The sequence below is a fragment of the Brachionichthys hirsutus genome, chromosome 5 (assembly GCF_040956055.1).
Source record: "Brachionichthys hirsutus isolate HB-005 chromosome 5, CSIRO-AGI_Bhir_v1, whole genome shotgun sequence".
Classification (NCBI taxonomy): Eukaryota; Metazoa; Chordata; class Actinopteri; order Lophiiformes; family Brachionichthyidae; genus Brachionichthys; species Brachionichthys hirsutus.
This window is the reverse complement of record NC_090901.1, coordinates 16,339,994-16,367,804: the sequence shown is the minus strand read 5'-3', so window position 1 is coordinate 16,367,804 and position 27,811 is coordinate 16,339,994. Positions and strand designations below refer to the sequence as shown.

The 27,811-nt window shown below is 44.6% G+C and overlaps 1 protein-coding gene across 1 annotated transcript in view; it reads right to left on the bottom strand.

Moving 5' to 3' along the window:
• Nucleotides 1-27,469, bottom strand: part of LOC137893574 (low-density lipoprotein receptor-related protein 5-like) — an 85,159-nt gene extending 57,690 nt beyond the window's left edge. The window contains exons 1-9 of the mRNA XM_068738985.1: nucleotides 27,408-27,469; nucleotides 18,698-18,766; nucleotides 18,399-18,527; nucleotides 13,674-13,870; nucleotides 13,462-13,593; nucleotides 11,121-11,209; nucleotides 10,829-11,047; nucleotides 10,540-10,628; nucleotides 9,776-9,947 (exon numbers count right to left, since the gene is read on the bottom strand). Of these exons, the coding sequence (XP_068595086.1) occupies nucleotides 9,776-9,947; nucleotides 10,540-10,628; nucleotides 10,829-11,047; nucleotides 11,121-11,209; nucleotides 13,462-13,593; nucleotides 13,674-13,870; nucleotides 18,399-18,527; nucleotides 18,698-18,766; nucleotides 27,408-27,454 (1,143 nt within the window). The 5' untranslated portion in view covers nucleotides 27,455-27,469. The remainder of the gene's footprint in view (nucleotides 1-9,775; nucleotides 9,948-10,539; nucleotides 10,629-10,828; nucleotides 11,048-11,120; nucleotides 11,210-13,461; nucleotides 13,594-13,673; nucleotides 13,871-18,398; nucleotides 18,528-18,697; nucleotides 18,767-27,407) is intronic.
• Nucleotides 27,470-27,811: the final 342 nt, after the last annotated feature.

The following is a 27,811-nucleotide window of genomic DNA, read 5'->3' as shown; positions in this document are numbered from 1 at the left end:
AATGTTGATTTGTTTAACTTTATGCCTTCAAGTGAAATTTATGAAAAACAGATGCAATCACCAGGTTTGACAGATCAGCGTCATTGCTATTTTAATCTATTTACATTTCTCCTCACACTGTTGTTCTATTTTAATCTATTTACATTTCTCCTCACACTGTTGTGCTATTTTAATCTATTTACATTTCTCCTCACACTGTTGTTCTATTTTAATCTATTTACATTTCTCCTCACACTGTTGTTCTATTTTAATCTATTTACATTTCTCCTCACACTGTTGTTCTATTTTAATCTATTTACATTTCTCCTCACACTGTTGTTCTATTTTAATCTATTTACATTTCTCCTCACACTGTTGTTCTATTTTAATCTATTTACATTTCTCCTCACACTGTTGTTCTATTTTAATCTATTTACATTTCTCCTCACACTGTTGTTCTATTTTAATCTATTTACATTTCTCCTCACACTGTTGTGCTATTTTAATCTATTTACATTTCTCCTCACACTGTTGTTCTATTTTAATCTATTTACATTTCTCCCCACACTGTTGTGCTATTTTAATCTATTTACATTTCTCATCCCACTGTTGTTCTATTTTAATCTATTTACATTTCTCCTCACACTGTTGTGTTATTTTAATCTATTTACATTTCTCCTCACACTGTTGTTCTATTTTAATCTATTTACATTTCTCCTCACACTGTTGTTCTATTTTAATCTATTTACATTTCTCCTCACACTGTTGTTCTATTTTAATCTATTTACATTTCTCCTCACACTGTTGTTCTATTTTAATCTATTTACATTTCTCCTCACACTGTTGTTCTATTTTAATCTATTTACATTTCTCCTCACACTGTTGTTCTATTTTAATCTATTTACATTTCTCCTCACACTGTTGTTCTATTTTAATCTATTTACATTTCTCCTCACACTGTTGTTCTATTTTAATCTATTTACATTTCTCCTCACACTGTTGTGTTATTTTAATCTATTTACATTTCTCCTCACACTGTTGTGCTATTTTAATCTATTTACATTTCTCCTCACACTGTTGTGCTATTTTAATCTATTTACATTTCTCCTCACACTGTTGTTCTATTTTAATCTATTTACATTTCTCCTCACACTGTTGTTCTATTTTAATCTATTTACATTTCTCCTCACACTGTTGTTCTATTTTAATCTATTTACATTTCTCCTCACACTGTTGTTCTATTTTAATCTATTTACATTTCTCCTCACACTGTTGTTCTATTTTAATCTATTTACATTTCTCCTCACACTGTTGTTCTATTTTAATCTATTTACATTTCTCCTCACACTGTTGTTCTATTTTAATCTATTTACATTTCTCCTCACACTGTTGTGCTATTTTAATCTATTTACATTTCTCCTCACACTGTTGTTCTATTTTAATCTATTTACATTTCTCCTCACACTGTTGTGCTATTTTAATCTATTTACATTTCTCCTCACACTGTTGTTCTATTTTAATCTATTTACATTTCTCCTCACACTGTTGTTCTATTTTAATCTATTTACATTTCTCCTCACACTGTTGTTCTATTTTAATCTATTTACATTTCTCCTCACACTGTTGTTCTATTTTAATCTATTTACATTTCTCCTCACACTGTTGTTCTATTTTAATCTATTTACATTTCTCCTCACACTGTTGTTCTATTTTAATCTATTTACATTTCTCCTCACACTGTTGTTCTATTTTAATCTATTTACATTTCTCCTCACACTGTTGTTCTATTTTAATCTATTTACATTTCTCCTCACACTGTTGTTCTATTTTAATCTATTTACATTTCTCCTCACACTGTTGTTCTATTTTAATCTATTTACATTTCTCCTCACACTGTTGTGCTATTTTAATCTATTTACATTTCTCCTCACACTGTTGTTCTATTTTAATCTATTTACATTTCTCCTCACACTGTTGTTCTATTTTAATCTATTTACATTTCTCCTCACACTGTTGTTCTATTTTAATCTATTTACATTTCTCCTCACACTGTTGTGTTATTTTAATCTATTTACATTTCTCCTCACACTGTTGTTCTATTTTAATCTATTTACATTTCTCCTCACACTGTTGTTCTATTTTAATCTATTTACATTTCTCCTCACACTGTTGTGCTATTTTAATCTATTTACATTTCTCCTCACACTGTTGTTCTATTTTAATCTATTTACATTTCTCCTCACACTGTTGTTCTATTTTAATCTATTTACATTTCTCCTCACACTGTTGTTCTATTTTAATCTATTTACATTTCTCCTCACACTGTTGTTCTATTTTAATCTATTTACATTTGTCCTCACACTGTTGTTCTATTTTAATCTATTTACATTTCTCCTCACACTGTTGTTCTATTTTAATCTATTTACATTTCTCCTCACACTGTTGTGCTATTTTAATCTATTTACATTTCTCCTCACACTGTTGTTCTATTTTAATCTATTTACATTTCTCCTCACACTGTTGTTCTATTTTAATCTATTTACATTTCTCCTCACACTGTTGTTCTATTTTAATCTATTTACATTTCTCCTCACACCGTTGTGCCAAAATATGTGTAAATGCTGCATCTTGCATATTCATTGAGACAAACGTACTACCTGGATTAGGTCTATTTTGCACATTTGAAAAATGCAGTCCTTCGTACACACTGTTAGTAAATCGGGTTGTACATTTATCTGTGTGTGTACTGTGCTATGAGGTTTGCACACGATCCATCCAAATGCTCCTGGCCCGGCCCCTCGGTTAAAATTTCAAACCCAATGTGGCCGCACGTCAAAAAGTTTGCCCACCCCTGATTCAGAGGGTGGGGTGACCGAACAGAGGAAATAAACCATTGGCTTTGATGGACCTCTGATCAAAAGGAGGTTCCTGACCCCTCCACAAAAAACCTATTCATTTATTACTGTGACACAATTAGACATGCCCATTCCAGTGGAAGGACGGCAGAGACACTCCCTTCCTCTGCTCGCACCTCCTCTCCGCCTTGCTCTCTCGCTCAGGTAGCTTTTTACAGAAGGGGAGAGTGAATTTTTTCCCTCATCTTTTTTTATCTTGGGTGTGAGAACGTCTCTTCATGATGGATATAAGGACAAAAAGGCAGAAAGAGAACAAACAGAAAAGCAACAAAGGGAGAAGTGGGACTGTCCCTGGACAGTTCACAGACGCTCATAGACAAAGATGGCTGCATGAACAGGAAGGCAGGGTTTACTGAAAACTCTTCACTCACTCTTCACACCATGAATTTACCAAGATCTTTGACTGCTTGTTATGTAGTATTCGTTGGATTTATAGAGCGCTTTTCTCGACACTCAAAGACGCTTTACATTGTGCATTATTCATTCACTCCATCCTTGGTGGTGGTGAAGCTACTGTTGTAGCCACAGCTGCCCTGGGGCAGACTGACAGAAGCACCATCAGCCCTCCTGACCACCACCGACATTCACACAGGATGTGGATGAAGTGTCTTGCCTAAGGACACGACAGTGTGCTGAAGTGTGTTCAATGATTTAACTCTACAATGACCGCCATTATTTAGTCAAAAGCACTATTATGAGTAGTTAAAGTCGTTGAAGACACAGGTGACTGGTTTTCCTAACATGCCCGCTCAGGTACGTCATGAGTCAACATCATTATTACCATAGAATTGATCAGTATCAGATTGCTGCAGACGCTATGGTTAACCGGTTGAACGATGGCCAGTTAAATGTGAGAGCAGAACATGATGATGTCAACGTGAAGTTGTGCTTAGTATGTTTAGCCAAAGCCATCACACCTAAATCATTGCACTCAAGTGGCATGAAATATCTGTAAAATTACTGATCAGATCAGTGTCATTGAAGGACTTTTCGTCCCATATTCTACCCTTTTTCTTGGTTAACTCAGTTCCCATGAGACACTTGTATGAAATATGTGTCCTCCCAGACTGAAGTTTCACTTTCCTCGCTACCCATATATCTCTCCTCCCTCTCTCTCTCTCTCTCTCTCACTCACTCACTCCCGGGGGAGGGGCACACACCTCAGCCGGACACACACACACTGAGCTCCCGATCCCAACACAGACACACAAAACTGTGGTGACCGCCATTACCGTTTTAACCACTTAAAAGGCGCAAAGGTTTTGAGAAAATTAGAGGCTTTTAGGTGTGCCTTATAGTGCGGAAAATATGGTATCTGTTTTTTGGGTTTGTAACGACCCAAAACCACCAAAATTGTGGGAAAAGTGATTTTTTATTTTTTACATATGGCTGCAAGAGAGGTGACAGGTGAGCGGTCTTCCCTGACTGCACCAGCAGCAAAATGTTTTGCTGTTTTCTGCTCTGACTGTTGAGCTTGCTGGTTGGAAACGGTTGGCTTCACACCACTGGATGATGACGCTGTTTGGTCGTTCAAGATGGGCAATTACCTGCAGTTTCTCACTGTGTTTATTGTTTAGGAGCATTAATCTGTCAGAATAGTTTAATGAGCACCAAATCAATGGAGTAAATCAGCTCCGTTTAATTGTAGAACTCGTTTTGGCTTCGGATTTATGCATCTTCAATCTTTTAGTCAAACGAGCAGATAGAACTGCAGTTGGAACAGATTTGGGGTATTTCCCTGTCCTTTATTGCCACTGGAATAAACCACTGATGTTTACTGGGATGCTGTCAAACATAAATACAAGCATTCCAGCCACTTCGGCCGAGTAACCATTAAAGCTCCTTGCCTCCTGTAAGCCTCGTGCTATGCTGATTCATCTTAACCTATTTCACAAACACTGTGTTGTAATATTTAAGGCCAACATTTTCCTCATGAGCTACAAGCAGATTTAGTCATTTGTCATTCGGATAGCGTCGTTTAAATATTCTTTACTATTGCAGGAAAAACAACATTTCAAGATTGAATCATCGATCTTCATGGATAATCAATGATAATTAAGATTTGACATGTTGATATTAATATAAGATCTAGCACACATCAAAGTATGATGTGGATCCAAGTCCTATTTTGGAGCTGATGGTCTGGCGAACCACCAGAAGAAAACCAACGTTCTTAAATAACATGAGGAAAACCAGTATTTTTCTACGCACTAACTCCTGTCTTCCAGATCCTTCAGCAATCCGTCCATTGCCGTCACCTGTGTCCCTACGCTCACCTGTAACCCATCCCTCATCAGCCCGGACTCTACTTAGTCTCTGCTCCTGCCACATTGTTTGAGACTCGCTCCTTCTTTCCAGCGCTCCCGTATGATTGATTTCTTGTGTACCTGCCCCGCCTGGTTTTTGATGTCACCTGTTTGCTGGCCCCTTCCGGCCTGTCTCCCTGCCTGTCTTTATGGAACTCTGCCTTTGCCTGCCACCTACCCTGGACTAACTACCTGGTTCCAATTAATAAAGATCAGTTCCTGGATTCCCCTTCTCCTGTCGTATATTTGGGTTCTTATCTGCATCGGCTCGAGACACTGTCAAACTAAACTTCACTCAAGCAGAGTGGAACCAGTACCACATGTTGGAAACTCAGACTAGTGTGAAGGTATCCCGTCTGAAATCCAGGTCAGTACTGCAGTATATTTGGAAACGTGCAGTACATTATAAATCCAACAGTGAATGCCTCGTATGATTATTTGTCCACTATTCTTCATGGAAAAATGGAAAAAGAACACTTGAAAGGTGACTGATCGCTGTTCCAGTCATGTGACAACTTGTTTAGGTCCTGAAACCAACAAAAGAGTGTCTTGTCTTACAGGCTCAGGGGTTTGGTTCTGATGATGATGATGATGATGAATATATTTATTAGATAGAATGTTAAAGTACAAGTACAGCTCACAGCCTTCCTCTCTTTATTGCACGTCAAACTCTCCAGCTGAGAAGGAAACGTATCCAATGAATCCTGCGCTAGTCGAATAAGCAAACAAAAAACAAACGCCAGGCAAGAAGGCTGAGGCCGAGGACTGGAGTGGATAGCGTGGTGCGTGAATTGATCAGCAACATTAACTAGGGAGCACAAAATATAAAACACTTTAACCTACAAAACCAAAATGAAAAAAGAATTGTGCTTTTAGCAAAATGAGGAAGTCAGCTCTTCCCTCGTCTCCCACCGTCGTCACGGTGAAGCCAAGCGCTACGTACGCTACGTACGCCACGTACGCTACGTACGCTACGTACGCTACGTCATATTTCCTCCTCTTTGCTTTCGACCGATCCTCCTTTGTTTTATCATCTACCGTCTCTCTCCGTCTCTCTTTTACTCCGTTAAATATTTCTCCGCGCTGTGTCTTGAAGGTTTGTTTACAACCGCTCTTCTTCTGCTAATACTCCCTGCGCACCCTCTGACAATCAGGGCGCCACTGCCAACTACTGGAGTGGATGTGCAATTACACTTTAATCTAGCTTGTAAGGCAAAAAAAACATTTTCTCCGCGGTCACAGGCGCCCCCCTGACATCGCACCGCGCCCCACCATTTGAGAACCACTGAACTAATGTAACAAGGTGCAGGCGCCTCGAGGAGGGGAAATTCCACTACACACACACAAAGCAGTTTCCATATGGCTGCACAGTGTAGTCGCATGGTGCTACACATAGAGCATCTGCATAATGACAACAAAGGAGCCATTCTGTGTGGAGAGCAAAGTAACACACCAGTCAAAGCACACACACACTTTTCAAAAGCAGAGTGCCTGTGCAGTAACTACAGAGGTTTTTCTTCCAGAGGGGGTGGGGAGGCAGAGGAGTCAGATTTCTTTAAAAAACGAAAAAGACGGAGTAAGAAAGCGCGAGAGAGCCTGCCTGTCATTTATCATTCTCTCTCTCTCTCTCTCTCCTTTCCCTCAGAGGGTAGAAGCTGGCCGCTATTCATTGTTCAGCTGTTTGGATAGCTTCAAACAAAAACACAACATTCTCTGAACACAATAAACATTTAATGCTGCCTGAGATGATTACATGTTTAAAACGAGAGAATTAATAAATCAGGGACTGGAACGGTGCCAGTGGGTCTTGGTTCCTCATCGCGTGTCGTCAACCAGATCTGACTGTAATTTAGATTCATTTTGTCCAGCATTTGCAAGCTGCAGGTCAGAGCCATATATTGTGTAATTGATGCTTTCAGTTCAATTTATTCGTTCCAAATCACTAGAACAAGACGTCACCAAAATCACTGTCCCTTTAAAAACTTTCAGAAAATGGTGAAAGTGTATTGAATCGTATCGTGAGCCGAGTATAGGGGTGTCAAATGATCACGTTAATTACAGTTATATTTAGCGCGTTATGTTTACCGTGGAACAGTGGGTCCAAAGACTGAAATCTGTGAACTGTACAGCAGTTCTACGGTTAAATAAGGACAAGTACTTAAAGAGATGGGCACCTGTAATTTCATATTTGGAGAAGAAATAAGAATGATTGCGGTGGTCTTTTGTTTTCTTTAGCTACCTTTGCAGAATACTTGCTATTTCTTTCTATTTGTGAACATAAGTAATTCAAGTTTGCAAAAAATGGATGTGCAATTATGTCAAGGAAACTCCCTTTCCCCTGTCTCTACACTGGTATGGAGGGTTTGGGTCCTTATCAACCCAAAAACGGCTCAATAAACCATCCAGTCAGTCCTGCCTAGTTTGTGTAGTTCTGTAATCATATACAGAAACGCTTCTGGAAGAAATCTCTCTTACCGTTAGAACGTGCACGCAATGAACTTAGTTTCGTTTTCAGAGGCTTTTCTGACAGAGCTGTTTGAGACAGAAATGAGGGACGCTGTTTGATGTTAGGACCTGCGTTTACGTGTTGAGAGAGTATTGAATAAGACAGTGTTTCCCAACCGGTGTGCTGTGAGAAATTTTCCAATATCACCTCATATCTTTTCTTTCTTTTTTTTTCTAATATCCCCTAATGAACCATTGTCGGGTGTCTGTGCTGTAATAAAGTGTGTGTTCCGCCCGTAGATGGCGCTTCAGACTCCAGCACGGTGTCGCTCAGTTCCTCTCTGCCGCGAACTCATGTACAGCAGCTTCTCCTTGCATTTCAAAATAAGTCACGCAACTGCGCTGCATTTAGAGTGTGGCAGATAAAAAAAAATGCATTTATTAAAAAACAGAAAACAAATATTTTCCCCCAAAACCAGTTCTTCATGCTTTGGCTTTTGCCTACTGTACACTTTGTGAGCGCTTCGGTTCCCCTTTGAGGAGGGTCATCCTCAGTGGCAGTTTGGGATCACAGCAAGACGAGCAAGTGACAGTGATGGAGACGTTTCTGAGAAGAGAAAATGCAAATGCCGAACAGGACCCTGGACAAAATTCTCTGCTGTGCTTGGTGTGTGGTGAGAAGCTATCCAATAACTCCACGGTGCCAGGCAAGCTCAAACGCCGTCTCCAAACGAAACACCCTTCGGTTCAAAACAAGCCGATGGACTATTCTGTACGCTTACGTACAAACAATGAGAAACATTAATACTGCCAGCTTGTAAAGGTAAACGAGATGCTCGGCCCTGACGCGGCCAAAGAGATAGCTAAAGTGGGAGCGGAGCATAAAGTCTTGTTGCTCCACATGGAGGTCCGGTGGCTGGCCCGTGTGTACGAGCTACGAGAGGAACTTAAAGTGTTTCTGACAAACGAGAGGTCCGATTACTCAAAGCTGGCGTACCTGCTGATATATTTCATCATCTGAATGAACTGAACACTCGGATGCAAGGCCGAAATGAAAACCTGCTTACAAGCACCGATAAAATGAACGGATTCCGTTTAAAGGTGCAGCTCTGGCAACAACAGGTGCAGCGTGGGAACCTTGAGATGTTCCCACTCACAGAGGAACTGCATGATGGCAACACTGCTGCAATGAGCGAGGTGATTGGCCCACATTTGAAACCTCTTGAGGAGAAGTTGTCATTTTATTTCTATTCAGCCTCCACAGAATGCTTGACTGGGTTAGGGACCCACACAGCTCAGCATCCGGTGCTGGAAGGACCTGACTTTAAAGGAGCAAGAGGAACTCTGAACTGAAACAAGATGGTGGTTTAAAGCTGAACTTTGCTGATCTTCCTTTGGACAGTTTCTGGTTATCTGTTGCCAAGGAGTTCCCCGTTCTAGCCAACAAAGCTATTCTGACATTGCTCCCGTTTTCAACCACATATCTGTGTGAGCTGAGCTTCTCAAGCTCGACGGCGATAAAAACTAAAAACAGAGCGACACTGAGAGCTGATGAGGAAGAGCTTCCTGTGTGTCTTTCTACCATTACTGCAGGATATCCATTTTGTGTTCATCAAAACAGCCCCAGGTTTCACACTAAGTATAAATACATTAAAAAACTGTATTATTAACTCTATATATTATAATAAAGGTCATCTAATATAATATGTACTGTTAGAGTGTCATTTTGTGTCATTTTGGTTGGTGGTGTGCCGCAGGATTTTGTAAATGTAAAGAATGTGCCGCGGCTCAAAGAAGGTTGGGAAACACTGGAGTAAGAGATTTAATGTTTTGACTCTAGCATCACTTTTCAGAAAGGACACATGGAGAAGTCATCTTTGGTGCCATCTGAAATGAGAACCTACAGATTTGCTGAACTATGAAAACCATCGGTCTGCAGAAAACACTGTACTAGTAAGGACCATACAGAACCATGCCGGACAACAGAGTCCAAATGGTAACAGGTTTCAGCTCCACATTCTCTTGGCTAATTATGAATAAACACGCATGTTCTTCGTTCCATTTTCCTTTCTTTTCTGTCTGTCAGCTCCGTGTGAATGAGCGTCTGAAACAGATCACGAGTGTTTGTACCTCTATCTTGTCAGTCTTGGCATCTCCCCAGTACAGCTTTCCTTCTGTGTAATCTATCGCCAACCCATTTGGCCATCCCAGGGAGCTGTTGAGCAGAACCACTCGGTCCGTTCCATCAAGGTTGGATCGCTCGATTTTGGGATGCTCCCCCCAGTCAGTCCAGAACATGTAACTACAGATATAGAGAGAACTTTATGAATCCTTTGGGAAGACGCCCTCAGGGAAATTTGGATTCGTGCAACATCGGTTATCAGAATATAGTAAAATTGCAAAATGTAAACATAAAAATATATAAATAAACAATGAGAGGAAGATGGGAGTTACTTCCAGTCATATGGAAATCTCCTGTTTCATATATTTGGCTAGCAGATATATAGTTTATGTAGACTTTAGTCACTTTTCATTTTGACAGATCCTTGACACTGAATTCACACCAGTGGTGTTGATGCTTTCTGGATTGATCTAATCCTCATGTAATCTCAGGTTTGTGTTCAGATGAATTCTCTGTTGTTCAAACTGTTTTTGTACGATACTGTAAATCGAGGCATTTGGAAAGCGCCCCCTGCTGAGGCCCAGTCGAGCATCAATGGGCTTACAGGACACAGAACCTGCATAAAATGACTCAGGGAGTTGAATTGTTTCCATTATGTTTTCAAAGAATGATTAAATACTGTATCAGTCTGCAAGCCACTATTCCACATGCAGCGAGTTTACTCAGAATGGTGTCTTCACCACTGTGGACACACACACATGCCAATCCTTACCCACTGACAGGGTCCAGGACCAGAGCTCTGGGTTCATCCAGGTTCTCAGAAATCAAAATTTTCCGAGAGGTTCCATTGAGCCTGGTCACCTGGAATAGCACATGATACAATTCACATTCATTAATCTATCCTGCTTGTTCACATGGTTTTTGTATGTCCTTTTTTTTCTTCAAGAATAAGCTGCAAGAGGAAAACACCGTGGGCCTGGTAGGAACGCTGGTTCAGCAGCGTCAGCTAAACGATGTGATGGGAGACGTATTTCCCTGTAAACTGAACATTTCAGACGTACCTCAATGCGATCAGTGCCAGTGTCGGTCCAGTAAAGGTTTCGGGCTACCCAGTCCACAGCAATGCCATCCGGGTGGTTGATCTCCGTAGTAACCAGCATCACGGCATTGCTGCCATCAATGTGTGATCGGCGGATGGCGCGAACCTCATCATCTGTCCAATAAACATAACCCTCAACTGGGTCGTAGTCGATAGCGATGGCATGGCGAATGTCATCCACCTGGATGGGTGAGGAGACGAGAACATGAGAGCTCGCCTTGGTGGGACTCATGACTGAAGGATGTGTAGTTTACCTGGAGCACGATATCGGTGAAATCTGGAAGGTCAAGTGAGATCCTCCTGAGGTCCGTCCGCCGAGCCAGCAGCAAAACCTGCTCTGCTCCTAAACAAAGCAAACGTGTGAAACATGAATTAACGTGCCGTTTCCTTCCATCGTTATTAGCGATCAGAGTTCGGAGCAAAATTATGATCGGATGCAATGTGTTCATGGACCCTAAAAATATTGATCCGATTAGGATTTGCGTGTTCATGCATCACACTTTCGGCCGGAATAAATTATTTTGACATGCGCAATTTTACCAAATATACCAGAAATGGTAGAAGAAGAAGCGTAGCGACTTCCGTCGAAAAAACAAAACATGGCTACGCCCTTTTCTGCCTGAAACGCCAGCGTTATTTCGCGTGTTTTCCCCGTTTGCGCTGTTAGTTTCCTCCTTTAATATCTCCGGCAACGTGTTTGTCTCAGATATTGACCAGTTCTGTCTTTCGCTCGCTCTGCTTCAGCTAGCTTCTGGGAATAGCATTAGCACGTTTAGCTGACGTCAAAGACATGTGCAGTAAGGACGGCTTGAACCGAAACATCGCAGTAAGTGCTTTCATGCGCCCTGATCGGATCATCAATCAGTATAAACCACCCCTCTCGATCGGGATAGAATCTTAATCGGATCGAGCTCGATTGGGTGTGTACATGAAGCCTTTTTTATCCGATCAGGCTTTTAGTCCGATTAAATGTATCCTAGTGTGACGTAACATTAAGGAGGATTTCTTCCAGACGTGTTTCAGGAGGTGATTACAGAACTACACAAACTAGGCAGGCAGGTTTGTTTAGCCGTTTGGGGATTGATAAGGACCCAAACGCTCCATAATAGTGTTGAAACATGGGAAAAGGGAGTTTTTCAGAATACGGGACCTTTATTGCACCTTCTGTGATTTTTCAAGCAACAATTATACTAGTTCTGAAAAGAAAAAATTAACATTGAACTTCTCCCAGATTTTCCTATATATCATGGGGCAAGAAGTCACTAATGTCAAATTTATGAAAGGGTTCAATCCCAATCACAAAGTCTTTAGACTTCATAATGGGGAAATACAGATGCTGATGATTGTAATGGGTGCTACTGAGCTAAACTGAACCAACAGGCTGATAACTCATGCTGCTACATAAATCCTATGCTCTGTTAAAAATAAAAATAAAAGCCCTGAAGCATACAACACGACTTAAAGATGGCATTAGATAGTCTTCTGAGATGACCGGGCAGAACAGTATGCATCTATTCTTCCTATAATCTGCTCCTTAAGGCCAGTGTGCCTAACAAAACTGGTATAATGTAAAAAAACAATCATGTGAAAAACAAGTTCAAGGTAAGAACATGGAACAATGAGTTCAAAGGCCAATGTGGGCGATCGAGGCTGGTCTTCTACAGCTCCCTCACAAGCTTTCAATAGGAATATTAAAAACCCTTTCCAGATGTTTAACAGCAAAATAGTGTGTGGGTGAATCGTTCCATCAGCCACATCGACACAGGCTGTTACGTGCCTGCAGAGCCTCCTGCTGCTCTGCCCCTCCCCCTCCCCCTCCCCCTCCCCCTTCCCTTGTAGGTGCTGCCAGGTGGAGGAGATGATGGCGGTGATTGAGTCCACCTGTGATGAAGGGGGTGGCTAGCCAATCACCCTCAGGAGCTGCCTACAAGAAGGAGCACTCTCCGGACCCTCGTCCCTTCCTTCCACCCTTTCGACGCGAGGCACGCAACCTATATGTCGTATTTTGGTGTATTGGAAACGGATGGTTTGTGGTTGTGGGGTAGGGGACACAGGTGAGTTGGGGGTACCCTGTACATTTAGTTTACGCACGTAGTTGATTTCTGTCTGGAGACACTAGGTTGCGTGGTTGTTGCCACTTCTGTACGTTTTGTTCACCCTTTAGTAGGTTGGTTAGGCAGCCTTTTCTTTACGTTGGTTTTCTGAGATGGCAGACGGGTAGTCAGGCCTGGTTTTTAGTGCTTTCGTTTATTTGGCACAACCGATTTGTCCCTGCCTCCTCCACATGTTGTCAACCTCCCGTAACAATAAACCCCCTTTTGTGTTGCATCTCAGTCTTCGTCGAATAATTTGGTTGTCACCCGTTTGTTCCGTTACTGTTCCACCTCGTGGACTTGCGTCCAGGCGATGGTGTCACCAATGATTCTGCTGTTCAGGGTCACCTGGCTTAGCTTTAGCAGTCAAGCATGTTCATCCTCATTAGAAATTAAATACAAGTGTTTGTCGCACAACAGATAAGGTCAGAAAGTGTGGCCTTCAGAAGACGAGAGGAAAATTGGATGCATGTTCTTCTTGGGTGACATGACGGTAAAATACCTGGCTTGCATGTCTTCCCATCTGGTTTTAGCTGAACTCCAGTGGGGCAGGCACAGCTGTAGAACGGCTGCACTGGAGAAAGCAGGCAGAGATGACTGCAGCCACCATTGCTGTCACAGCAGGGAGTGTGTACTACAGGCACAACAGCAGGAAAATATATACGTGAATGGAGGAGTGATTAGTGTAGATCAGTCAACAAAGTATTCACCTACTGTGAGGCTGTCGATGGGGCTCCAGCACCTGGATGTCCATAGGAGAGTAGATACCGCCGAGGATCTCTCGAGCTTCGTCTCCGTTGTGTTTGTTACAGGCGTGGATGGAGCGGGTCTGCCAGTCGGTCCAGTATAAGGTTTGCTCTGAGAGTGTTAGTGCAAATGGGTGGGTCAAGGTACCCTCCACCACCGTCTCACTGCGGGACACAAGGGAAGCGAGATTTGTCCTTGCTTGTTCTCTCTCTTTTTATGTTTCTTCTCTGGAATTTTAAGAAAACTATATGCTAAAGAGTAACTTGGGTATTTCTCAACGTCCTCTGGTGTCAAGACAAACATTGGCAAAGACAGGATAGACAATGTTGAATGAATGTGACTTCCTCTTCATTACAGTCTGCTCGTTGGTTTGTTTTAACCTTGTGGAGGCCCAAGAGGGAAACTAAGAAAACCTCCAGAGACCACGAGGAATTCGTCTACATGGTCAGAGTTCAGCTTAACACGTCGTCGTTATGAACACATGGAGAAGCATGCACAGTTTGTCTGAGTCCCAATCTTTACTAGCCTTTTTGAGAAACTATTACAACAGCATGAAGGCTATACTTTGTTTTCCAAAACACTTTAGGCACACTCGAAAATGCACCACAACACACACTCAGGCTCATGATCAAAGGGTGCTTTTCAGAAGAAAGTTAACACAGAAACTGGATTTCATCAGTGTGTGTGTGTGTGTGTGTGTGTGTGTGTGTGTGTGTGTGTGTGTGTGTGTGTGTGTGTGTGTGTGTGTGTGTGTGTGTGTGTGTGTGTGTGTGTGTGTGTGTGTGTGTGTGTGTGTGTGTGTGTGTGTGTGTGTGTGTGTGTGTGTGTGTGTGTGTGTGTGTGTGTGTGTGTGTGTGTGTGTGTGTGTGTGTGTGTGTGTGTGTGTGTGTGTGTGTGTGTGTGTGTGTGTGTGTGTGCGTGTGTGCGTGTGTGCGTGTGTGCGTGTGTGCGTGTGTGCGTGTGTGCGTGTGTGCGTGTGTGCGTGTGTGCGTGTGTGCGTGTGTGCGTGTGTGCGTGTGCGTGTGCGCGTTAAGGCAGAGGTGCATGCCAGCAGTGGTAAATGAAAAACAGAAGAATTTTAACCAACTCCAGATTTCAAAGCTCTGTGCAGCCTTTCGACCGGTATGTGTGTGTGTGTGTGTGTGTGCAAATTAATACGCAAGCAGGGAAGACATTCCATGAGGTACACTCAGGTTAAAGCCTCAAATGTTGAGCAGTACACAGACATTAGATGTAAGTTGCACACTGATGTGTACCAGGAGTAGTTTAAATGATGGCAGCTGGATTTCCAGTATTTCTCTCTCACTGTTCATTTTGAAAGGAAGAAGAATGACATTCAGCAAAGTCTCTTCTCTGGAGCTAATCTGTGGATTCTCCAGTTCATACGACCGTAATCCCTTCAAGCACGACCCCATGACTCACGTGCACTACTCCGATACACGTATACTCTGCTGGTTACGCAGTACCAATACGCGTATACTCTGCTGGTTACGCAGTACCGATACGCGTATACTCTGCTGGTTACACGAATACTCCGCTGGTTACGCAGTACCGATACGCGTATACTCTGCTGGTTACACGAATACTCCGCTGGTTACGCAGTACCGATACGCGTATACTCCGCTGGTTACGCAGTACCGATGCGCGTATACTCTGCTGGTTACACGAATACTCCGCTGGTTACACAGTACCGATACGCGTATACTCTGCTGGTTACACGAATACTCCGCTGGTTACACAGTACCGATACGCGTATACTCTGCTGGTTACACAAATACTCCGCTGGTTACACAGTACCGATACACGTATACTCTGCTGGTTACACGTATACTCTGCTGGTTACACGAATACTCCGCTGGTTACACGGCACCGATTCACGTATACTCTGCTGGTTACACAAATACTCCGCTGGTTACACAGTACCGATACACGTATACTCTGCTGGTTACACGAATACTCCGCTGGTTACACAGTACCGATACACGTATACTCCGCTGGTTACACAGTACCGATGCACGAATACTCCGCTGGTTACACAGTACCGATACACGTATACTCCGCTGGTTACACAGTACCGATACACGTATACTCCGCTGGTTACACAGTACCGATACACGTATACTGCGCTGGTTACGCAGTACCGATACACGTATACTCCGCTGGTTACGCAGTACCGATACACGTATACTGCGCTGGTTACACAGTACCGATGCACGAATACTCCGCTGGTTACGCAGTACCGATGCACGTATACTCCGCTGGTTACGCGGTACCGATACACGAATACTCAGCTGGTTACGCAGTACCAATACACGAATACTCCGCTGGTTACGCAGTACCGATACACGTATACTCCGCTGGTTACGCAGTACCGATGCACGAATACTCCGCTGGTTACGCAGTACCGATACACGTATACTCCGCTGGTTACACGAATACTCCGCTGGTTACACAGTACCGATACGCGTATACTCTGCTGGTTACACGAATACTCCGCTGGTTACACAGTACCGATACGCGTATACTCTGCTGGTTACACGAATACTCCGCTGGTTACACAGTACCGATACGCGTATACTCTGCTGGTTACACGAATACTCCGCTGGTTACACAGTACCGATACGCGTATACTCTGCTGGTTACACAAATACGCCGCTGGTTACACAGTACCGATACACGTATACTCTGCTGGTTACACGTATACTCTGCTGGTTACACGAATACTCCGCTGGTTACACGGTACCGATTCACGTATACTCTGCTGGTTACACGAATACTCCGCTGGTTACACAGTACCGATACACGTATACTCTGCTGGTTACACGAATACTCCGCTGGTTACACAGTACCGATACACGTATACTCTGCTGGTTACACGAATACTCCGCTGGTTACGCAGTACCGATACACGAATACTCCGCTGGTTACGCAGTACCGATGCACGTATACTCCGCTGGTTACGCAGTACCGATACACGAATACTCAGCTGGTTACGCAGTACCAATACACGAATACTCCGCTGGTTACGCAGTACCAATACACGTATACTCCGCTGGTTACGCAGTACCGATGCACGAATACTCCGCTGGTTACGCAGTACCGATACACGTATACTCCGCTGGTTACGCAGTACCGATACACGAATGCTCCGCTGGTTACGAAGTACCGATGCACGAATGCTCCGCTGGTCACGCAGTACCGATGCACGAATACTCCGCTGGTTACGCAGTACCGATGCACGTATACTCCGCTGGTTACGCAGTACCGATACACGAATACTCCGCTGGTTACGCAGTACCGATGCACGAATACTCCGCTGGTTACGCAGCACCGATGCACGAATACTCCGCTGGTTACGCAGTACCGATGCACGAATACTCCGCTGGTTACGCAGTACCGATACACGTATACTGCGCTGGTTACACAGTACCGATGCACGAATACTCCGCTGGTTACGCAGTACCGATGCACGAATACTCCGCTGGTTACGCAGTACCGATGCACGAATACTCCGCTGGTTACGCAGTACCGATGCACGAATACTCCGCTGGTTACGCAGTACCGATGCACGTATACTCCGCTGGTTACACAGTACCGATGCACGTATACTCTGCTGGTTACGCAGTACCGATGCACGTATACTCTGCTGGTTACACGAATACCCCTTGAGGTCCCGGGTGATGGTGGTGCCCAGGAAGCGGAAAGAGTCCACGATGGAGATGGGGGTAGGGGAGTTTGTGAGGGCGAGGGGGGGCGGTGGGACTGTGACTTTCCTGAAGTCAACAATCATCTCCACTGTTTTCTGGCTGTTCAGCTCCAGGTTGTTGCTGCTACACCAGGACACCAGCCGGTCCACCTCCCTCCTGTAGGCCGACTCATCACCGTCAGAGATGAGCCCAATGAGGGTGGTGTCGTCTGCAAACTTAATCAGTTTGACGGACTGATGGCTGGAGGTGCAGCAGTTGGTGTACAGGGAGAAGAGCCAGGGGGAAAGTACACAGCCCTGGGGGGATCCGGTGCTGATAGTCAGGGTGTCCGAGACCGTAGACCCCAGCCCCACATGCTGCCTCCGCTCCGTCAGGAAGTCGGTGATCCACCAGCAGAGGGAGTCGGGCACGTCGAGCTGGAGCAGCTTGTCCTGGAGCAGTCCCGGGAGGATGGTGTTGAAAGCTGAGCTGAAGTCCACAAACAGGATCCTGGCGTCGGTTCCTGGGGAGTCCAGATGCTGCAGGATGAAGTGGAGGGCCAGATTGACTGCGTCGTCTACACACCTGTTGGCTCGGTGGGTGAACTGCAGCGGGTCTGGAGGCTGGCACATGACATGACTGCAATACCGTCGCCTCCCTGTCCTCATGTGCAATAACTAATGTGAAATTACTAAATGTAAAGTACTGGACAATCTATCTGCATGCACTGTTTATCACTTTAAATTTGTGTGTTTTTTTCTACTACGATCTGTATTTTATATTGTACCTAAGCACCAAACGGAGCAGCACTCCTATTTTCTCGTTGTATATTCACTATGCAATGACAATAAAGGCTTTCTATTCTATTTCTATTCTAGATCTTAAAAGCTCACCTGGTCTTATTTTAGACTGGTGGCAGTCCATCGGTCCTTCTCTCCCCTGCCTGACATGACTGACAATCCCTGACCTGAGTTCTGACAACACACAAACACACACAGCTCCCTACCGTGCCGATCCATCCAGGTTAGCTCTGTGAATGAAGCTCAGCTTGGCATCTGCCCAATATAACTTCTGTTCCAGCAGGTCTATTGTCAGACCGTTAGGCCAGTATATGTCCACATCCACTATAACCTTCCTGTTGGAGACAGACACACAAAAAATTCTCAAAACTCCTGTTTTTGTTTTGCTCCTCTCATATATTTCTGACTCCTTTCATACATCTGGAATCATTGAAAATAATTACGCATAAAAATATAGCTGTCAATCAAAAATTGGAGTTGCATTAGGATTCTACATTTACAGTACCTGTTGCTGCCATCCATACCAGCACGCTCTATCCTTGGCTCCTCCCCCCAGTCTGTCCAGTACATGTAACTGGTGGAAAAATGGAAAATATGTATAATATGTAATAAATAGAAGCATGAGTTTACTAATTGTAAACATTCCAGAGCAGAGTTTCTACCTGTGTACTACAAGCCTGAATACTGCTGGGTCTAAGTTGACTAGGTCTAAACATCAGGGAAAATCTGTAAATAATAATAATAATAATAATGCATTGATTTTATATAGCGCTTTTCTAGATACTCAAAGACGCTTTACATGGTATTACATTATTCATTCACTCCATACTTGGTAAGGCGACAGGGCGAGGCTGCCAATCTCAGCCATCAGTCCTCCTGACCCCACCGACATTCACTCGCTCACTCATTCATACAGGCAAGAGTTATTTGTTACGTGTCGTGGTCACAATTTTTATACACATTTAACATATTTAACTTGGCATGTAAAGCTTTGAAGGCAATGAGCAGAAAAGTTCTTCTACCTCAATATCAGAACAATGAAGGAATCCACAATAGTAGAGCGAACTTCAGAGGACCTCACAATCCAACATGCCATTTTATCACATTGCACTCTGATGCTCTACATACAGCATCTGAGAACTTAAGTTAAGTTAAGAACTTAAATCAGTCTGGGGGCTACCTGGATCAGTGTGGTGGCTAACTGGTTTAGGGTGGTGGCTAACTGGATCAGCGTGGAGGCTACCTGCATCAGTGTGGAGGGTACCAGGATCCGTGCGGTGGCTACCTGGCTCAGTGTGGATCATTTTGATTACTACCTGGATCAGTGTGGTGCCTACCTGGATCAGTATGGAGGCTACTTGGATCAGGGTGAAAGCTACCTGGATCAGTGTGGAGGCTGCCTGGATTATTTTGGAGGCTAGTTGGATAATTTTGGTGGCTACCTGGATCAGGCTGAAAGCTACCTGGATCAGTGTGGTGGCTATTTGTTCCATTCGGGAATAACTCCACACCCCCACCCCACCTCTGGTGCTGATTACGACTGCCCACTCTTCATCAGCAAGGTTGATGTCTACCGCTCCTTCAAGCAGATTAACCCAAGGAAGGCGGTAGGTCCTCATGGCATCCCGGGACGTGTCCTGAAGGCATGTGCTTACGTGTTAGCGGAGGTATTCACAGACATGAATGAATGAATGAATGAATATTTCCCTCAGCTCTGTTCCCACTTGCTTTAAAAACAGCACCATCAAACCCATTCCCAAGCAGCAGAAGGTGACCAGTTTAACAGACTGGCACCCCATAGCCCTCACTCCCATCGTGAGCAAATGCTTTGAGGGACTGGTTAAATGACTCATGCCCTATGTTCCCCCAACCCTGGACCCTCTGCAGTTTGCCGATCGGACTAACAGGAGCACAGAGGACACCATCGCCCATGTCCTCCACACTGCCCTTCACACCGGGAGTGTAGACTCACCTACGTGAGGATGCTATTTGTGGATTACAGCTCCGCATTCAACACCATAGTGCCCTCCAGGCTCGACGGCAAGCTGCAGGACCTGGGCCTGAACACATCACTGTGCGAGTGGATACTGCACTTCCTGACCGACCGCCTCCAAACCGTGAGAGTAGCTGCTCGTACTTCCTCCGAACCGAGTCTCAACATAGGGACACCACAGGGCTGTGTCCTCAGCCCTCGCCTATACACTCTCTACACTTATGACTGCATCGCAACACAGACATCAAACCACATCATGAAGTTTGCTGACGACACAGCAGTGGTGAGCTTGATCACTGGCGGTGACAAGTCGGCCTACAGGGAGGAGATAGCCACCCTGGAGCAGTGGTGTATGGACAATCACCTCTCACTGAATGTCAGTAAAACCAAGGAGATTGTGGTGGACTACAGGAAGATCAAGGACCAGATCTAACCAATTCTCATGAATTACTCAGTGGTGGAGAGGGTGGAAACCTTCAAATATATGGGGTTGAACATCGAGAAGGACCTGACCTGGGACTGCCATGTCAGTGCAGTCATAAAAAAGGCTCACCAGCGCCTGTACGGAGTCAGGCGCCTGAAGCAATTCGGCCTGAAACACACCACCATCAGGGACTTCTACAGAGGTACAATAGAGAGCCTCCTGACAAGGGGCTTCACATCCTGCATGGACAGAGACCACAAAGCGCTGAGGAGAGTAATTTGCACCGCAGAGAGGATCACAGGGTGTGAGCTGCCCAGTATGCAGGACCTCTACACCTCAATAAATCCCTGAGGATAATCAAAGACCCCGCCCACCCCCACAAACGACTCTTTTCCCCTCTGAGGTCAAAAAGGGTGAAGGGTTACAAGACCATCAGGGCCTCCACCTCCAGACTAAGGTACAGCTTTTACCCACAGGCAATCAGACTGTTGAATGACACTGAAAAGGGACCTTGCACAAGTAAAGCACCATGTACTTTTGTGTCTTTTTGACTGATAATTGCCCTGTGATTGTTTATTAAGTGTTTTAGTTTATTTACTAAGTATTTTTAGGTTTTTCTTTTCTTGTTTTATTGTATTGGAGCTTCTGAGCATATGTTTTCCACATGTATGTACCTAAACTGCATCTAAGTGACAATAAAGTGAATCTTTAGTAATTGAAATGTATGTATTTTTATTATTGCTATCTAATAAACAAAATAAACATCTTGTTCAAAAGATTACATTACTGAGCACACGATATTTCAAATTCAACAATGGATTAATCATCAGAATAATGAATGAGCGCAGCCCTACATGACAGCAAGTCAAATGAAATCCAACGGTGTACAGAAGTATTATTATCATCATCATCACTTCTTCCTGGGCCTCCACTCTAGAGTGCGTTCCAGCACCATCAGATAATCCAACCTATTTTTATTTTGCAAAAAAAGGCAGTCAGATTAATTAATTATGCAGACCCATTGTTTATCCAGATAAATATATTAAAATTAAACGACTTAGTCGATCTCAGCACAGCTGTGGTTATGTCCAGGGTTCACAATAATAAGCTCCCTGACTGTATCCAAGAAAGGTTCAAACCCAGAGAGACCTGTTATAATTTGAGAGAAGCGAGAACAAACACTAAATGCAGATCCATCTCAGTTTGAGGAGTAGATTTATGGAATAGCCTAGATGCCATATTAAAGCACTCTACAACAGTAAAAGCATTTTAATTTTTTTTTGTCTAATGTTGTTCGTGGTTATGCAGTACTAAAACTGAACATCTAAACTGTATGTTTTGCATTTTTTGTTTTGGTTTGTTGTTTGTTGTTTTTTTACATTATACTGATTGATTGGAGCAAAATCCACCAAAGAAATGTGAGTATAACTAAAATGAATTCATTTTGTAAAGACATTGAGATAAAAACAGACTCATCACCGTCCGAGATGAGCCCGATGAGGGTGGTGTCGTCTGCAAACTTAATCAGTTTGATGGACTGATGGCTGGAGGTGCAGCAGTTGGTGTACAGGGAGAAGAGCCAGGGGGAAAGTACACAGCCCTGGGGGGATCCGGTGCTGATAGTCAGGGTGTCCGAGACCGTAGACCCCAGCCGCACATGCTGCCTCCGCTCCGTCAGGAAGTCGGTGATCCACCAGCAGAGGGAGTCGGGCACGTCGAGCTGGAGCAGCTTGTCCTGGAGCAGTCCTGGGAGGATGGTGTTGAAAGCTGAGCTGAAGTCCACAAACAGGATCCTGGCGTAGGTTCCTGGGGAGTCCAGATGCTGCAGGATGAAGTGGAGGGCCAGATTGACTGCGTCGTCTACACACCTGTTGGCTCGGTAGGTGAACTGCAGCTGAGGAAACTCAAGCTGCCGACCCAGATGTTGGTGCAGTTCTACACCTCCATCGTGGAGTCCGTCCTCACCTCCGCCATCACCATGTGGCGGAGGTCTTTGACCCTCTCCCCTCAGGCAGGAGGCTACGGTCCATCCGGACCAGAACCTCCCACCACAAGAACAGCTTCTTCCCCTCGGCTGTAAGACTCATGAACGCTTAATAGAAGGGTGTAAGGTGACTTTATTCGTACCCGAAGGTAGATTTGGTTTACAGCAGTTACACTCTGCTGCTGGTCGCAGCGTGCGCATGCGCCCGGGCAATGTGGGTGAAGTGTCTTGCCTAAGGACACAAGTGCCTGACCCGGGGATCAAACCGCCAACCTCTCGATCATAGGACGACCCTCTCTTTTTTTTATTTTTATCTTTTATTATCAAAAATTCCATATTATTTACAATTTTACAATATATACAGTGATAAAAATGGGTGTCAGCAGTCCATACGTGCGTACTCATGCGTACTCCAAACCGGCACCAAAATCATAAAACCATAAACACAGCAAAACATAAGGGTGAGTAGGCACGAGGCCTCTCACCAAATCATAAACACATAAACTCAGGAAACATAATGGTGGACAGACGCTTGGCCTCCCACCAAATCAAAACAAATCAATAAAACCAAACATCAGTAAGTCAGTCAAAATTAAATTTCAGTGCATCACCGTGCATTTGAACCAAAGTGCTCCCCTCAATAAACCCCTGCAGAAAGTCTTCGTGATCAATGTTTTTATGAAGTGTCGTTATTGTCCTCCTCACCGTGTTCCTGAATAACCTCCAGACGTTCGTTACTTTATTGTCGTAGTGGGCCAGATTCCTCCTGAGTTTCACAGCATTCCTCGCATGGCTCAGGACCAGGTTTAGCAGATTGATGTTCTCCCCCTTTGTCTTCCCGGTCACTCCAAACAGCCACAACGCCTTCCACTCCATCTCCACCACATACCGTGGACCCTCTCTACCACTGCGCCACCGTCGCCCCACAATAATTCATGAACATTTTACTACTGGTAACTTTCACTGTTCTGTTTGCACTGCATGATTGTGTTAGTTTTACTGCTGTTAATACACATCTGTGTATCCACTCCTGCAGCTGCTGTGGTGGGTTCTGTATCCGTATGTTTTTAACATTCCCTGCAGCGTAGCGCTGTAGCTAGAATTTTGTTATTACCTTCTGTTACATGTTGCACAATTGCACCGAAACAAATTCCTAGTCTGTGAACGAACCGTCATTGACAATGGCAATTAAGTTATTCTGATTCTGATTCTCCCGATGTCTGTGTGGGTTCTCTGGGTTCTCCGTCTTCCTCCCACCACCAAAAGCATGCAAGTTACCGTATTTTCACGACAACAGGGCGCACCTGGAAATAAGGCGCAACTTTGCGCAACATCAATGAACGTGTACGTTCATACAAAAGGCGCACCGGGTTTTAAGGCGCATTAAGCAAAACAAAACTGACACCATGTAATATACTGGACACCGGACACTCTGTTTAGCGGGGAGCCATGTTCTTTATTTCTGCTCTACGGCATCTCAGCAGGGACAATCAACTGCAGCTAGAAAGGCAAAGCACGAAACAAACTAGCGCGTTTGTAAGTGTCTTCCGATGGTTGACGAGCGCAGCGACCAACACACTCACGCCCACACACACAACACTCAACAACACACACACACACACCCCCCAACACTAAACAACACACACAGAGACACCCACAAACACGAGTTAACGAGCATGATTTTGTTCTATGATTTTTGTTTTCTGATAGTTTAGTTCAAGCATATTTAGTTAACACTGAATGTTTTGTAGAGACCAGAAGGATGTTACAGTCGTACAATGGAAATACAGGAGGGAATTATAGGACCGTTTACATATTTTCATCGTTTATAAACTGTTATTGAGAAGAACAGCCCCACCTGGTGGGCAGCGATGTTGTTGTGCACTCTGAAGGTATGATGTCACTAGGGTCAATGGGAGGAGCCATGACCTTTGTCAATAAAAGAGTGCCCCGGAGCAAAAAGAAAAAAGGGACAAGATGGCGCCGGGCCAGGAGGGTCTGTGCTGCCGGAGGAAAAAAGAAATCTAGAGTCTGCCTATTTCCTTTCCGGTGCGTTTGATACTTAAGAACAAAATGATAGAGCCTTAAACTCTAACAGTTATAACACAACATGTACAAGAACAGTCAGATAAGTCAAACTTTATTCAACTTATTCTCAAGATGAAACTCGCCCGGCGTCTCCTCCCTGTCTTGGTGAACGTGTGTTCTTCTGTCATCCAGCGCTCCCACGCAGCTCGCAGTTTAACGGTTGGAGTTCTTTGGTTAATCCACCCGGGATGATGATGATAAGCTAGTTTGCTAGTTTGCTAGTTAGTTTGCTTCACTTCGGTTCAGACCGTATCGGTCTAAACCGAAGTCGCAGATCGCAGGAGACGAGTTGCTGCAGGTCTTCTTCTTGCTTCCTCCTCTTCCTCCATTGATTCATTAATGCTGGATTCTCTCTCCGCTGCTCTATTCCCGTGTTCTGCTGCGGGACCGACAGCCTCGAGTTGGAACTACGCTTCGTCAGCACGCCATAATACTATGGTGAAGGACAGCATCGGTACATATCACTCCGCAAGGCGCCTGACTATAATACTATGGTGAAGGACAGCATCGGTACGTATCACTCCGAGGCTCCTGACTATAATACTATGGTGAAGGACAGCATCGGTACGTATCACTCCGCGAGGCTCCTGACTATAATACTATGGTGAAGGACAGCATCGGTACGTATCACTCCGCGAGGCTCCTGACTATAATACTATGGTGAAGGACAGCATCGGTACGCATCACTCCGAGAGGCTCCTGACTATAATACTATGTTGAAGCACAGCACCGGTACGTATCACTCCGCGAGGGGCCTGACTATAATACTATGTTGAAGCACAGCACCGGTACGTCTCACTCCGTGAGGCTCCTGACTATAATACTATGTTGAAGCACAGCACCGGTACGTATCACTCCGCGAGGCTCCTGACTATAATACTATGTTGAAGCACAGCACCGGTACGTATCACTCCACGAGGGGCCTGACTATAATACTATGTTGAAGGACAGCACCGGTACGTATCACTCCGTGAGGCTCCTGACTATAATACTATGTTGAAGCACAGCACCGGTACGTATCACTCCGCGAGGGGCCTGACTATAATACTATGTTGAAGCACAGCACCGGTACGTATCACTCCGCAAGGCTCCTGACTATAATACTATGGTGAAGGACAGCACCGGTACGTATCACTCCGCGAGGCTCCTGACTATAATACTATGGTGAAGCACAGCACCGGTACGTATCACTCCGCGAGGGGCCTGACTATAATACTATGGTGAAGCACAGCACCGGTACATATCACTCCGCGAGGGGCCTGACTATAATACTATGTTGAAGCACAGCACCGGTACGTATCACTCCGCGAGGCTCCTGACTATAATACTATGTTGAAGCACAGCACCGGTACGTATCACTCCGCGAGGGGCCTGACTATAATACTATGTTGAAGCACAGCACCGGTACGTATCACTCCGTGAGGCTCCTGACTATAATACTATGTTGAAGCACAGCACCGGTACGTATCACTCCGCAAGGCTCCTGACTATAATACTATGGTGAAGGACAGCACCGGTACGTATCACTCCGCGAGGCTCCTGACTATAATACTATGGTGAAGCACAGCACCGGTACGTATCACTCCGCGAGGGGCCTGACTATAATACTATGGTGAAGCACAGCACCGGTACATATCACTCCGCGAGGGGCCTGACTATAATACTATGTTGAAGCACAGCACCGGTACGTATCACTCCGCGAGGCTCCTGACTATAATACTATGTTGAAGGACAGCACCGGTACGTATCACTCCGCGAGGCTCCTGACTATAATACTATGGTGAAGCACAGCACCGGTACGTATCACTCCGCGAGGCTCCTGACTATAATACTATGGTGAAGCACAGCACCGGTACGTATCACTCCGAGAGGCTCCTGACTATAATACTATGGTGAAGCACAGCACCGGTACGTATCACTCCGCGAGGGGCCTGACTATAATACTATGTTGAAGGACAGCACCGGTACGTATCACTCCGCGAGGCTCCTGACTATAATACTATGGTGAAGCACAGCACCGGTACGTATCACTCCGAGAGGCTCCTGACTATAATACTATGGTGAAGCACAGCACCGGTACGTATCACTCCGCGAGGGGCCTGACTATAATACTATGGTGAAGGACAGCACCGGTACGTATCACTCCGCGAGGCTCCTGACTATAATACTATGGTGAAGCACAGCACCGGTACGTATCACTCCGAGAGGCTCCTGACTATAATACTATGGTGAAGCACAGCACCGGTACGTATCACTCCGCGAGGGGCCTGACTGAGTCCGCCTTACAACAAGACATCGGGCGTTCGGCACATTTTGAAGATAATTTAAGACTTTTTTGTGCCTCTTATGGTTGTGAAAATACGGTACCTGGTAAAGTAAAGGTAAAATAAAATAAAATATCTATATATAATCAGAGCTATAAAATAGCATGCTACTCAGACCGATCAAACACTCTAACAAAAGTCTCTGTGGACTGAACAGAAGACATCAAGCAGCAACTTTAAGTCCTGTCTATCAATCTGAAGCCTTCCTTTGTTGGCATTCTATCAGTATTCTCATTCATGCTGGAATGAGCCTTAAACACATTCCAGTCTCATCATGGACTTACTTTCCTCTGGTCCCTTTTCCTGAGGTGGAACTCACAAGAACATTTCCCATTACAGTACGAAGTTTCCCAAATTGTCCCACAGCACATTTAACGCTATATGCAATGAGGAGCTCGGTACCGTTGAGCAGGGTTGAGAGCGATCGCCCTGGGCTGGTCCAGATCCATCCAGAACAGGACCTTCCTGGAGGTACCATCCAGGTTTGCCACTTCAATACGATTGGTTTCAGAGTCTGTCCAGTAGAGCTTTCTACCCAACCAGTCACAGGCCAGCCCATCAGGACTGTCCAGTCCTGATACCACCACAGTCCGGCCGGTTCCCAATGCCTCGCTCAGCGCTGGAAGCAGAAGCACAGCGTGGAATGGTGAGAAGGAGCGCTGATGGTTACTTGGCTAACAACAGTAGCACACAGGGAACAGAACGGCATCTTACAGTTGGATGAATAATTCCAGTGGGTCTGTTTGATGGCCTCCTCACTGACATCTGTCCAAAATATCAACCCTTCAGCATACAGGAAGTCCACC